Source organism: Orycteropus afer, unplaced genomic scaffold (assembly GCF_000298275.1).
Source record: "Orycteropus afer afer isolate SDZICR_OR568_19922 unplaced genomic scaffold, OryAfe1.0 scaffold00097, whole genome shotgun sequence".
In the NCBI taxonomy this organism is placed as follows: Eukaryota; Metazoa; Chordata; class Mammalia; order Tubulidentata; family Orycteropodidae; genus Orycteropus; species Orycteropus afer.
The window spans coordinates 5,821,006-5,834,022 of record NW_006921684.1 but is presented as its reverse complement, the minus strand read 5'-3'; the positions used below and the strand labels follow the sequence as shown (position 1 = coordinate 5,834,022).

General features: G+C 37.7%; 1 protein-coding gene across 1 annotated transcript in view; it reads right to left on the bottom strand.

Moving 5' to 3' along the window:
* SRGAP1 (SLIT-ROBO Rho GTPase activating protein 1) overlaps positions 1-13,017 on the bottom strand; it is a 460,449-nt gene that overhangs the window by 127,468 nt on the left and 319,964 nt on the right. Inside the window, 2 exon segments of the mRNA XM_007942730.1 lie at positions 4,682-4,810; positions 5,297-5,479. Coding sequence (XP_007940921.1) covers positions 4,682-4,810; positions 5,297-5,479 — 312 coding nt within the window.

Here is a 13,017-nt window from a genome sequence, read left to right as displayed (position 1 = left end):
GCAAATTCTTCTGCTAATTGGGGTTTAGTCCAATTCTGTATCCTTCCCTTCAAGGCTCAGGGGTCCATGATTATCTTCTGTGTCTGTGTTAACTGTTTTCCCTTTTCTTTGTTGAAGAGGGTCTGTGCAGTCCTTCTGCCTAGTCCTCCATCTTGCCGGAACTCTCAGCACAATCTTATTTAATCATAATAACACTATCAAGTAAATATTATTCTCTCCATTTTATAGATTAAAAACTGAAATTTAGCTAAACTAGAAAACTTGTCTATGGTTATACAGCTAGTAAGCAGTAGGCTTCAACTTAGCCCTTTTGACCTAGTCACTTGTTATTATTAGCTGCCCTCAAGTTGGTTCCAACCCATAGTGACCCCATTCCAAAGGACCCTAAATAACCTGCCAAGAACATCTCCTAGAGTACTTGAGTGGTGCAAACAGCTAATGAACATAGCTGCTAACCTAAAGGTTGGCAGTTTGAGTCTACCCTGGTGATCTACTTCTGAAAATTCTCCTACTAAAATCCCTGTGGAACACAGTTCAACTCTGACACACATTGGGTCTTCATGAGTCAACGGCATCTGTTTGTTTTGTTTTGAACCATATCTCCTAGACTTTCCTCCTCACTCATGCAGCTGCAGCCATACTGGCCTCCTTTGCTATTCCTTGACAACCTTGGGCTTGCTAGGGACAGTTCTGCTCTGTGTTGTTATCCTTTCAGTCCCTGTGCCTGAGAGATTCCCCCAATAGCCACATGGCTCTCCAGCTCACAACTTTGCTCAAATATCTGTTCCTCACAGAGGCCTTTCCTGACCACTGCATTTAAACCTCCATGGTTCTGTTTCCCACTACTCATCTGTCAGTCTGTCATACTGTGGTGGCTGGCTTGTGTGTTCCTGTGAGGCTGGAAGCTGTACTACCAATATTTCAAATACCAGCAGGGTTACCCCTGGTGGACAGGTTTCAGCAGAGCTTCCAGAGCTTCCAGAAAGACTGGGAAGAGGGATGAGGCCATCCATTACTGAAAAAACTGGCCACTGAGAATCTTATGAATAGCAATGAAACACTGATATTTTACTGGAAATATATATATTACTGATTTTGTTACATTACTGGTTCTATTTTGGTTTTTATGACATTGTTATTACATGCATATATACATACACACATACACAGAGAAACAAACACGTTGTTGTTGTTGTTAGGTGATGTTGAGTCAGTTCCAATTCAGAGCGACCTCCCGCACAACAGAACGAAACACTGCCTGGCTCTGGGCCACCCTCACAATCATTGCTCGGCCTGAGCCCACTGTTGCAGCCACTGTGTCAATCCATCTCAGGGAGGGTTTTCCTTTTTTTGCTGACCCTCTGACTTTACCAAGCACAATGTGCTTCTCTAGGGACTGGTTCTTCCTGGTAACATGTCCAAAGGACATGAGAGAAAGTCTCACCATCCTCACTTCTAAGAAGCATTCTGGCTGAACCCCTTCCAGGACAGATTTGTTTGTTCTTCTGATAGTCCATGGTATCTTTGCCAAAACCATAATTCAAAGGCATCAATTCTTCTTTGGTCTTCCTTATCCATTTTGTAGCTTTCACAAGCATACAAGGCAAATGAAAATATCTTATACATACAAGTACATATATATATACACACACACACATTCTTATATGTAATTATATATATATATATATATATATATATATAGATAGATAGGTATCTCTCTACCTATATATCTATCATCTACCTATCTATCTATCATGTACCTCTCTGTGAGGTTGGGGACTTTGGTTTGCTCACTGCTGGATTCTCATTGTCAAGAATAGTGTTTGGTACATTGTAGGTATTCAAGAAATACTTTTTCAAAATGTTAAGACTTTTCCTCATATTAATATTGGCTTGGATTTAGTAAAGTACTTTACTTACTACTGTAATAAGCTTCAAATAAAAAAAAAAACAGGAAGAACAGTTACATAGTAGTTTTCTCTATACCATATGCTTTGCAGAATCCTTAAAGATCTAAGCTGGAAAACAACTTTAATTTTATTCAGAAAATCTAGTGCAATTGTTGATTCATGAGATCTAGCAGAAGTATAGTAGAAATACTTCCTTTCAGATCATCAGAGTGCTATGAGAAAATAAGTATTAAAAAAAAGAGCTCCTGCATTACAAATACTCAAGTAACCAGTTACTTGTTTGAAACAGTTGTTAACAAAGGAAAAGGAGAAAAAGCTTCCCCAATATTACTTATTGTTAAATGGCTCTGTATAAAGAAATTATGTATGATATTATGAGAGACAATTATTTTGAAACTCAAATAAAAGGAAAAAGTCACATCAGAGTGTTAATGAATTAAAAATTGGCTCCCTAGACAATTCTTTTGTGAAAATCCCAAACGATGGTTCCAAAAATAATAACTAAATACACGAGGTTTAAATTCCCTGTAAAAATAAAGTTTCCTCAACCCATTGTATCTTTAAATTATGCTACATATTGTGAGCCACAGAAAATAATCTTATAATATCATGAAACTGCTGAAGTCAATCCATATAAAGCAGTTTGTGAGTTAAGTTCCCCTAAGTAATTCTCTGATCTCCCCAACACTTTTTTTGTACTTTTCTGATGGCACTTTTCACTTTTATCTTATATTTGGTGGTACTGGCATTTTTTGTCACAGGATTTGTGTCTGTTTCAATCTTTGCAGTCTCCTACAGTGGTAGCACATGACTAGGCCATTCAATGTATGTTTTCTGAATGATGCAGACCGTTAACAATGGTAGTAAACAACACACAGATATAATAGTGGATATTTACTTGCCAAGTCTAAATGAGCCCAGTAATTGCTTTTATGTATCATATCCTATGAGAGAAAAGCATAGTGAGTTAGGTAAATCTATAAAAGTGGTTTATTTGTATTTACTCTACTTTTGCTTCCTGTGTTTATCATAACTGTAACAAAGTAAACATTTTGTCTAATCATTTGCTTAAAATCTGTCTCTGCTACTTAATTCCATAAGAGTAATGCTTATACAGCTGATCCTTAAACAACGGGGGTTTGAACTGTGTGATTCTACTCCTACGTAGATTTTTTTTCAAGATACGGATCTTAGAGAAATTCAAGAGCTAATAAACACCACATCAGAGGAATAAACAGAAGACGACTTGGTGGAGATGAGTGCTTCCTAACCAGTGCCAGACGATGAAGAAGAAGATGTAGAAGAAGCAGTGCCAGAAAATAAATGGACATTATAAAATCTGGCAGAAGGATTCTGATTACGTAAGATTGCTTTTCATTTCTTTTACGACATGGACCTTTCTATGAGACATATAATGAAACTAAAGCTAACAGTGGAAGAAGGACTGGCATCATATAGAGACATTTTTAGAGAAATGAAAAAGCAAATAAGTTGGACGGAAATTATGATGACCTCCATAAAGTTACACTGACTGTCCCTGCCTCATGCCTCCCCTTCCACCTTCTCCGTCTCCACTACCTCTGCTACCAGAGACAGCATGGCCAACCTCTCCTTCCTCCTTCCTCTTACTCAACATGAAGACTATGAGGATGAAGACCTTTACGATGACCTACTTAATGAACAGTAAATAACCATCATGCTGTATAGTGCATAAACTTATGTGTTGTGTGTGGGTGTCTTTGTGCAAAAATCTAATTAACTTTAAGGCAAGAACTGCTTTAATTGACATTATGTTATCTGTAAGGCTTCTGGTCAACAGCAGGCTATCAGTAAAGTTTTCGGGGAGTCAAAATTATAGGCAGATTTTCAACTGCATAGGGGTCTGTCTGCTGCCCTAACCCCTGCATTGTTTAAGGATTAACTACACACACACACACACATATGTGTGTGTATATTTATACCTATCTATCTATATCTATCTATCTATCTATCTATCTATCTATATCTTGTTATAGCCTAGCTATTTCCCAATGTTGTTCTTGTTATGTGCCATTGAGTTGGCCCCAACACATAGTGACCCCTCCTTGGGTTTCCGAGGCAGTATCACTACGGAAGTAGATTGCCCCATCTTCCTTCCGAGGAGTGGCTGGTGGATTTGAACTGCCAGCCTCCTGGTTAGCAGTCAAGTGCCTTAGGCACTACGCTACCAGAGCTCCCATATTTCCCAATAGTATGACCCAATTAATATATTTTAAGTAAAAAATGCAGTGAGGCTTCTTGCACTGCAGAACTTGAAGATGACAAGGTTTTTATCCCAAGTGAGTTTACCAGGTAACTCACAACTTCACAGAACCTAACAATTTGTTTTATACTGATTTCAGAATGTACTCTTCACATGCATCCTACAATAAATAAAACAAACAAACAAATAAACCCCCATAAGTCACTGCCATCAAGGTGGTTCTGACTCATAGCACCCCCTCCTTGGATTTCCAAGGTGGTATCTCTATGGAAGTAGATTGCCCAAGCTTCCTTCCGAGTGGCTGGTGGATTTGAACCACCAGCCTTCCAGTTAGCAGTCAAATGCCTTAGGCACTATGCCAAATAAATGTCTTAATTATCATATATAGTTTAATTGGCAGCACTATTTTCTTTCTCAGTAGGGCATAAAATAACATTTTAATAAATGCTGGTGTTTTAGAATGTATAAAATATTCTGATATTGTTAATTCTGTCTTAATATGAAAAACAGAAAAGTTCCAAATACTTACATCAATTAAATCTGAGAGATCATGAATATAATACTTGAAAACTGAGGCATTTGTTGCTTCAAGCGTTAGGAGATATTCATTCCTTGCCTTAATTGACTTTAGCTTATTTTCAGAATACTTTGCTTGTCTCTGGAAATGAAGAAGTTTCAGAGATTGGGAAATAAATTAATTTTAAAACAAAACAGAAAAAACATACATGAGTTTTTATTAATCTAAACAATTTATTCCACATACACAAATTGGCTGGCATCCTTAGTGAGAAGTACATTCTGAGTCTTATTTAAATAATAAAACCCAAATCACTCAGTTACAGGGAATAACAACAATATATTTGGGCTTCATGCCCATTTGCAATGAAATCTCTTTGTTAATATTCCAGTTCTCTACATTGTGTATTGAATACTTGGCAGTCGATACTAAATGATGTCCAGCTGTTAGTACACGATTTTTATGTTTTTTAAACATTTTTTTCATCCCCTTGGGAGGATATGCATGTCATTTCTCAAAAGTTTACAATGTGTGTGTATCAGCTATGGGATCAATGTTCTTAGCATTGTCACCTCAAATGAGGACAGAATGTCACCTCACAATGGCCTGCAATATATTTTTACATACCTTTTCTTTCATTTTTTCAATTTTCTTTACGGAGCTTCGCCGCTGATGTCTCTCTTCCAGTCTAATATGAAAGACTGGGTCACCAGACCTTCCAATTTGCTTTTCTTCTTGTTTCTCAGCCTCTTTCAGCTTGCTTTCTGCACTGATGCTCTCTGCATGATACATATGGTATGTTTTCATCACCTGTGAAAAAGTTATCCAAATTGTTAAAAGCTGTCTGTCTGTAACTTAGAGAATGAATGGGAACCATTATAAATAGTAAAAGTATCACCTTCTAACTGGCAGTGGAAAGCCAGATTGTTAGTAAAATAGATGAGTTATGGACTACTACTTCTACATAAAACAAATAGAAATATGCAAATTCGCCTGCTGGGAAAAGGCACTTAGGGGATAGGCTTTGATGAAAAAATGATTTACAAAGTCTTATACATGTTTCAATGTACCTGAAGAGTTCTCTTAAGCTGAAACATGTTTCTCTGCAACCTCCACTGAATTATTAATTTGAAGAATAAATCATTTATTCATGGATAAATTTTAGCTTAACCTCAAAATGATAAAAACTCCAAATTAGTACAGTCTTTATTAAAGGGTTTTTATTATACACATATCTACTTGTCAAAACACAAAATGCAGATATTCAGGTTCATACATAGTTTTAATTTTAAAAAAACAACAACAGTTTTTCTGAGTACAAAGTAATGCTTTGTAGAAAATAAATACAGCTACTCCTCACTTTGTGACGATCTTGCTATCCAAAATTTTGCATTTATGACAATAGTAAAAAACACAAAAACAAAAACTACTATCTGACTATGCTGCACATTAATGACATACATCTGGTAGTAACAAATGTCAGGGTGTGAGGTGAGAGTAACACTGGCTGTGATGGTTAAGGTTATATGTCAGCTTGGCTGGGCCATGATTCTCAGTGGTTTGGCAGTGATGTAATGATGTGGTCATCCTTCATTTTCGTATATAACACCAATTTTCGAATAACATCCTGGTCTTCAGAACCTAACTATATTGATAAGTGAGAAGTGGATATAATACAGAAAAATAAAATGAAGAAAATAAAAATCATCCAGATGTAATCACTAGTAATATTCTGGTGTATAGCCTTCTAGTCTTTTTATTATGAATGAATATGAATACACACATATTCCTTCATTTAAAATTATTTATATAATTTATCCTTTTGCAAAATTGGGATCATACTATATCTACAACGTTTTTCACTTAATATATCAGACTATTTTTCCATATCAAATAGTCTTCTAAAACATAATTTTAAATGCTTCGAAGTATATTGTTATATGACTGTCATAAACTACTTAACTAATTCCCTAATACTGAACATTTTACAATATTTCAACATTTGCTTTATAAATGAACCTATGCTGGAAATCACTGATGCATATCCCTCTACTTTATCTTTGCTCTTACAAACTCAACTCACTGCTGTCAAGTCGGAACCGACTTATAGCGACCACTCCTTGGATTTCCGAGGCAGTATCATTACAGAAGTAGATTGCCCAACCTTCCTTCTGAGGAGCGGCTGGTGGGTTTGAACCACCCGCCTTCTGGTTTGCAGTTAAGTAAGTGCCTTAGGCACTATGCCACCAGAGCTCCTTTCTCTTACAAAGGACATATATAATTTGTTTTTTAAATTGGGGAATACATGTAAAAAAACCTTTAATGTGCTACTTTCATGTCTGTTATATGTAATATATCTATGTAATTCTTATATACTTTCAGTTATATTGTTGTTGTTGTTGTTGTTATTTGCCGTCCAGTCAGCCCCGACTCATAGCGACCCCTCCTTGGGTTTCCGAGGCAGTATCACTATGGAAGTAGGATTGCCCAACCTTCCTTCCGAGGAGTGGCTGGTGGGTTTGAACCACCAGCCTTCTGGTTAGCAGTCAAGTGCCTTAGGCACTATGCTAATTCAGTTATATTATTCTTTTAAAAATGCACACAAATTTGTGCCATATTTCCTGGGATAAATTTCTATAAGGGAATGGCAAGAAAATATGCACATTTTTGAGGCTTTTGAAACATACTGCCAATTTAACAGTCTGCTAATTTGAGAAGCGAAGTAAGCTATGTAGTTCTCTTTCAAAGCTTTAGTATTAGTGCTAATAATTTTTTTCAAATAACTAATAAAAATGTATTTCTTAGATACAGAATAACAGTCACAGATTTTCAGAGATTTTACCTGAAAATTAGATTTTCAATATAATTTTAATCTGTTTTTAAATGCAGATCTAGACATCTGGGCAAATTCTGAAACCTATTTATTTGGGGCCCAATTATACTCTTTCATAGAAGCAACATACATAAGGATATAATGACACCAAGGCACCTGATGTGTCAAGGAACTAGAACTTAGCACCCAAGTAATCAGTGGTGGCACAGTCTCTGAAATTGTATGAAATTCCTATTCACAGAGGGCAGATTTTATTTGCAAATAACCATAAGTTATTCAGAGCCAATTTTATAACTAAAGTGAAGTTGTTAAGAAGTTAGAGATTAAAATGTTTTATGATGAATTATTTTGAAGGGTAAAACATGGGATTAATGAAGAGCTTTTACTTATTTTCAAAAAAGCGTATGTCTTTCCTTAAAAATGTAAGCTAGCAAATCATGTCAAAGGCATTGTTATACAGGAATGAAGTAAGGACTAAACTATAAAGTAGTGGCAGCTTTTTCTAGACTGTAATTGGGAAGTAGTCTGTTTTTAGTAATTATCAAACCTATCCGTGGGAAGTTTAGTTGGCTACTCCAGTTTGAAAGAAAAATAAAATAGTATTAGGAAGCAGCTTGGCAGCTGTGGAATGAGAAGGGAGTCACCCTGCAGCTGGGCAAACAGCATGGTCAATGAACCTACTACACACCTTGCATTTCTAAGGCTTGCCTCTGTTTATATTCTCTGCCTGAAGCAAACCCACATACCATTTGGGTCATGGTTCCAGTTACATCTTAAAATGAGAGGGTGTAAAAACCCAAACACACACACACATACACACACTTGCTTATGAATCTGTGTTCTTCTTGATAAGATGGGAAGAAAGAAAACACGTGTCACGTTGAGATGAAAAGGGACCTCAGACAACCCTGGGTATCTGAGAAACATTTCTTTTAAGTATATAACAAAGACTAGACCTGAACTCTTGACGCTTGCTTTACTTGGATACTAAGGGCTAGTGTAAGCAGATAATTTTCACAAACTAATAAACCTTACTACAAGAGAAAGCACATGGAGCTGGTTGTCAGCATGGCGTTTCTTACTAACTAGATTGAGTCGAAAGGGAAATATTTGAGTCTGACCTAATACTATCAAGAAAAGGGTATAAGTATTATCTCAGTATAATGTGGTTTAGCACAATGGCTGAGGATTCTCTACCCAGTTCAATGATAATTCCCAGAACAGAAATTTCTTTATTCGGTTTTTCAATTTGACTTAGGGTTTCCACTATTCTCTAAAATGCAAACAGTTGGAATGAATGAATTTTAAAAGTTGGGGAGAAAAACACTAAAAGCTTTTTGAGGACTCTAATAGCAGATAATGAATGCAAGTACAAACTGCATTATTTAAAACGTATGCTGTTGACAGAAGTTAAATGTGTTTTGTATTTAAAAAGAAATAACAGACAATGCTCCCTTTTTCAGAGAAGCAAAAGAAAGCTTTTATTTTTAAAGGTGCATCTTGAATACATACTACAGCTTCTCCATCAGTTTAACGCAAATACAAGCCTTTGCATACCAAATTACATGATAGGCATATATCCATTTAAGTGTACCCCAACAGCATATTTTCCTATTTGAATTTTTTCTGCTAAAATTTCCTCCATGATTCTCCATTCAGCTCACTCAGTTTATCCTTCCTGCTCCACTCTTCCTTAACTATAGGAAAAATATAGTCAAGCAGAAAGACGGCATTATGGATTTCCTTCTGCAGAAGAGTGAGATCCTATATGGTAACTACTGCATAAAACCACACCAAAACCAAACATGCTGCCGTAGAGTCGGATTCGACTCATAGAGACCCCTCCTTGGGTTTCCAAACTGGAAGTTTTTTTCCCCTCTCTTTGTCATTGACAGAACAATGTGATGATGTTCTTGAAACTACCCTTGTACTTGGTATCAAAATAATTTAATACCTGTAGTGAATTTCAGGGAGCTGTGGTAGCATAGTGCTTAAGGCGTTTGATTGCTAACCAGAAGGCTGGCGGTTCAAGCCCACCAGCCACTCCTGGGAAGGAAGATTGGGCAATCTACCTCTGTAGTGATACTGCCTTGGAAACCCATGGAGGGGTCGCTATGAGTCGAATCCACTAGTTGTGTTAAGAAATCATTATGTATCTGAATATTATATGTGTTAGAGAAGATCAGGGGATTAAAGCTACAGCTTCTAGCTTTTTGAGTTTTGACTCAGAACTTAGAAGATATAGATTCTAGGAATGCAACTGCCAGTTAGTAGATAGGGGAAGTTGTTTAACATAACTATTCACCTGACAAGGTTGTTGTGGATGGCAAATTGTGTATGTGTACATACACACATACTTATATAGCATGTACTCTCACACAAATACACGTGTATCTTTAATGTATGTAATAATTTAACAAATATTGTATAATGCTTCTTATATGCTAAATACTGTCCCAAGTGTAACTAGTAAGTTACACTTAATAGTTATTAGTGTAGGAGCTCTGGTAGCATAGTGTTAAAGGCATTTGACTGTTAAACCAGAAGGCTGGTGGTTAAAACCCACCAGCCACTCCTCAGAAGGAAGATGGGGCAATCTACTTCCATAGTGATACTGCCTTGGCAACCCAAGGAGGGGTCGCTATGAGTTAGGTGAGACTCGACGGAACATAATAACAACAACAACAGTTACTAGTGTAAATAGTAACTTGTTTAATCCTTGTAAGAACTTTTTATCATTCCCATTATACAGATGAGAAAACTGAGACAAAGAGAGGTAAAAGACTTGGTTTCTATCTTCTAAGGGCTTAACTTTTAGACATTGAAGATTTTGGACAGACTCATAGAGATGGAAAGGAGATTAGAAGTTACCAGGGGCTGGCAGGGAGACAGAGGGAATGGGGAGTTACTACTTAATGGATACAGAGTTTCTGTTTGGGGTGTTAAAAATGTTTTAGAAATAGATAGTAGTGATGGTTAAACAATACTGTGAATGTAGTAAATGCCACTGAATTGTGAATTTAAAAATGGTTAAAATGGGACTTCTGTGTTATGAATATATTACTACAATAAAAATTGTATTAAAGATAATGATGGATATACATAGTATTTGGGCTGGAGGTGCTATATCAGTAAGTACACAGGTGTGATGACCATGAGTATAGCAACCCCTCCTTGGGTTTCCGAGGCAGTATCTCTATAGAAGTAGATTGTCCAATCTTCCTTTGGAGGAGTGGCTGGTGGGTTTGAACTGCCAGCCTTTTGGTTAGCAGTCAAATGTCTTAGGCACTATGCCACCAGACCTCCTTAGACCAAAACAGCAAAGGGATATATGGAAGTGCTTAAAAAGTGGATGGTTGGATAACTGAGCTGAAGAATAAGATTGGGAAAATTAGCAGGGGCCAAATAAAGGGAGTTCTGAAATGCAGAATTATTTATATAGAGGTTTATGAATCCACAGAGATGTAAACAGTATAGTCAAAGCACTATCTCAGCAATAATCTGGTGAAGATAGGGATGGCTTGGGGTGTAAAGTGACCTCATTTAGAATGGAGGAGGGAATGAAAAGAAAGAAAGGAAATCCATAGCTACAGGGCCTTTTCTGTTCTTAACTCTCTTTGACTTATTTCTTAACTTTTACATGATTACTGCCACCATAGAGTTCAAGGCCCTCACAATTTTATCCCAATTTACCTTTCGGAGCAGCCTATCTGTACTATTTGAGGTCAATCACTTAGTATTCTTTCCTTAGAATTTGTGCTTTTTTGTCTCTGTGGCCATCTCCCAAGCTAGCCCCATGGCCTGGAATGTCCTCCCCAGCACATACTTCTGTTAACATATGACCCATCCTTCATGGCACACTTAAATCTTATCTACTACACCAAGTGCCCCTGGTTCCCCAGCCAGGGTGATCTTGTTCTTCTGACCACCAAGACCTACTTATTTATAGTACTTCAGATCCTGCTGCCACGTGTTATAGATATCTGTGTACTGTCCAGTATCGTGGACTGTGCTGTAAGTTCCTCTAGGGCATCAATCTTGTCTAATGCACCTTCTGGGCCTTCATCTTGCCTTAGACTCAGTAGGAGTAAAAGAGGCAGTTGAAGAGAAACAAATGAAGGACAGGAACCCATTTTATGGTTAGTCACTTTGTCCATTCAATTATTCATTTAATATATATTTATTAAACAATTAGATTGAAGTTGCCAAAGACTTCACATTGCTTGGTTCTACAACTGATGCCAATAGAAGCAGCAGTCAGGACATTAGACAACCTATAGCACTGGACAAGTTGGCTGCATGGGACCTCTTTCAAGTGTTGAGGAGCAAGGATGTCCCCTTGAGGACTAGGTGCGCCTGATACAAGCCATGATATTTTCAATCACCTCCTATGCATGTGAGAGCTGGACAATGAATAAGGAAGACCAAAGAAGAATTGATGCTTTTGAGTTGTGATGCTGGTGAAGAATACTGAAAGTACCATGGACTGCTAAAAGAACTAACAGATCTGTCCTGGAGGAAGTGCACTCGAAATGCTCCTTGGAAGCAAGAATGGCCAGACTTCGTCTCACCTACTTTGGTCATGTTGTCAGAAGGGACCATTCCCTGGAGAAGGATGTCATGCTTGGTGAGGTGGAGGGTCGACAATAGAGGGGAAGGCCCTCAACGAGATGGATTGACACAGTGCCTGCAATGATGGGCTCAAGTATAGCAAGGATCATGGAGCTGGTGAGGGACTGGGCAGTGTTTCATTCTGCTGTGCATAGGGTTGCTATGAGTCGGACATGACTTGACGGCACCTAACAACAACAGCAACAAACAACTACAGTTGGGCAATCTACTTTCATAGTGATACCGCCTCGAAACCCAAGGAGGGGTCGCTATGAGCTGGGTCCGACTACATGGCACATAACAACAACAACATGTGGTTGGCATTGTTCTGCTCCTCCCTTCCCCCAGCATTCAAAATGTTGTTGTTGGGTGCACTTCCTCCAGGACAGAACTGTTAGTTCTTTTAGCAGTCCATGGTACTTTCCGCATTCTTCGCCAGCACCACAACTCAAAAGCATCAACTCTTCTTCGGTCTTCCTTATTCATTGTGCAGCTCTCACATGCATATAAGGCGATTGGAAATATAGTGGCTTATGTCAGGCGCACCTTAGTCCTCAAGGAGACATCCTGCTCCTCAGCACTTGAAATAGTTTCTTCACAGTTGACTTTCCCAATGCTACATGTCATCTAATGTCCTGACTGCTGCTTCCATTGGTATTGATTGTAGAACCAAGCAATGTGAATTCTTTGACAACCTCAATCTTCTCTCCATTTGTTGTGATGCTGCTCATTGGTCCAGTTGTGAGGATTGCTTCACTAAATCCATCAATCACTAAAAGCTGTTCTGAGAAACTATGTACTTTAGATTTCCTTAATTGTCATAGGCTAAGATAAACATCTATTTTCTGCAATCAGTAGATAAGAGGACTCTAATTGTAATTGCATATAGGTAAGTGCTCAGGTA